The sequence below is a fragment of the Pterocles gutturalis genome, unplaced genomic scaffold (assembly GCF_000699245.1).
Source record: "Pterocles gutturalis isolate BGI_N339 unplaced genomic scaffold, ASM69924v1 scaffold10128, whole genome shotgun sequence".
Taxonomy (NCBI): domain Eukaryota; kingdom Metazoa; phylum Chordata; class Aves; order Pterocliformes; family Pteroclidae; genus Pterocles; species Pterocles gutturalis.
In genome coordinates this window covers 1-1,915 of record NW_010123035.1, presented here as the reverse complement: position 1 = coordinate 1,915, position 1,915 = coordinate 1, and the positions used below count along the sequence as shown (strand labels likewise).

The following is a 1,915-nucleotide window of genomic DNA, read 5'->3' as shown; positions in this document are numbered from 1 at the left end:
TGAGGAGGATTGATGAGAACCTAGAAGAATATGAGTATGTAAAAGTAAGATCTTTATTACATAAATTTTGTATTGAATTTTACTTTAGTGATAAAAAGCAAATTCAACAGTTCAATAATTTCAGCAAATTCATGTGTTTTCTTTTCATAGGGCTGGACTCATCACTGGAACAGATTGAACAGAAAGCAAAGATATGCTACTGTGTTTCTGTAAAAAACAGAGATAAACCTGGAAAGCATAATGAGACCCCTTACAAATATCTACGTCTTTGCTTGTGCCTGTACATTCACACTGTGGAATAATATCCAGCCAACTGTAGAAAACGAATTTATTGCAAATTATTCAAGCAGTTTGCTAACTAATGTTCCAAAAACCCTTCCAGTCCATACTCATGTATTAGATTTATCACATAATAGGATCTCTGGACTTAGTATCTCAGAATTTATTTATCTTTCTGAACTTCAGGTATTAAATCTTTCTCATAATCTAATTACAGAGCTTGACTTTAGTGTCTTCATTTTTAATGAAGATTTAGAATACTTAGATTTATCTCATAATAGCATTTTGAAAATTTACTGTACAACTCTTGCGTATCTTAGACATTTAGATCTTTCTTTCAATAAGTTTACTGCCCTGCCCATCTGTCAGGAATTCAGGAATATGTTTTGTTTGGAGTACCTAGGATTAAGTGCCACAATGATACGAAGGTCGGACTTCAGGTATATCATAAATTTGCAGCTGTACACTGTCTTTCTAACCTTAGAAGACTTTTCTCTGTATGAGCCTCAGAGTCTGACAGCCCTGAATACAAGGAGCCTCCACATTGTTTTTGCAGCAATCCAGAATTTCAGTTTTTCCCTCTTGTATGATGGAATGACCACTTCAGAAAACTTAAAAATAGTTAACTTGAGATATAACTTGAGCTACAAAGATTTCCCGTCTCCTTCTTTAACACTCCTGAAGAAAATCAAGACAACAGCTCTGATGCTTGACACTGTAGACTTACAATGGACTATCATTTTGCAAGTTTTCCTGCTTATTTGGTATTCACCTGTGGAGCATTTGACTGTGAGAAATTTGACTTTCCGGAAATCACTAGGGGAGCTGACTGAATATGAATTTCTACCCGTATTAAGCTCTCTCGAACAATTAATCTCTTCGGGTGGCTCCATGAAAACACTAACTTTGGAGCATGTTCGTAATAAGGTTTATTATTTTAACCAGGAGATTCTATATAGACAGTTTTCAGAGATGAATATTGCCAATTTGACCATATATGATGCATATATGCCACATATGCTTTGCCCCAGTAGAACCAGCTTATTTCAGTATTTAAATTTTTCTCACAATGCCCTGACAGATGAGTTGTTCCAGAATTGTGGCACTCTGACAGATCTGCAATTGCTTATTTTGCAGAGGAATAAATTTGAAAGCCTTTCTAAAGTAAGCTTCATGACCAGCCGTATGAAATCACTGAAATACCTGGACATGAGCAGCAACTTGCTGCATCACGATGGAGCTGATGTGCAATGCCAATGGGCTGAGTCTCTGACAGAGCTGGACCTGTCCTCAAATCAGTTGACGGATGCCGTGTTTGAGTGCTTGCCAGCCAACACCCAAAAACTCAACCTACAAAACAATCAGATCACTAGTGTCCCCAAGGGGATGGCTGAGCTGAAATCCTTGACAGAGCTGAACCTGGCGTCGAACAGGCTGGCTGACCTGCCGGGGTGCAGTGGTTTTATGTCTCTGGAGCTCCTGAACATAAAGATGAAGTCAATCCTCACCCCATCTGCTGACTTCTTCCAGAGCTGCCCAAGGGTCAGGGAGCTACAAGCTGGGAACAACCCGTTCAAATGTTCCTGTGAGCTGCAAGATTTTATCCATCTGGAGAGGCGGTCTGGGGGGAAGCTGT

The 1,915-nt window shown here is 39.2% G+C and overlaps 1 protein-coding gene across 1 annotated transcript; it reads left to right on the top strand.

Moving 5' to 3' along the window:
* Window positions 1-240: 240 nt before the first annotated feature.
* On the top strand, window positions 241-1,911 carry LOC104457510 (toll-like receptor 6; the record flags this gene model as incomplete). The annotated part of the gene is made up of 1 exon (XM_010077749.1): window positions 241-1,911. A coding segment is annotated over exon 1 (1,671 nt), but the record flags the coding sequence as incomplete, so codon positions are not given.
* Window positions 1,912-1,915: the final 4 nt, after the last annotated feature.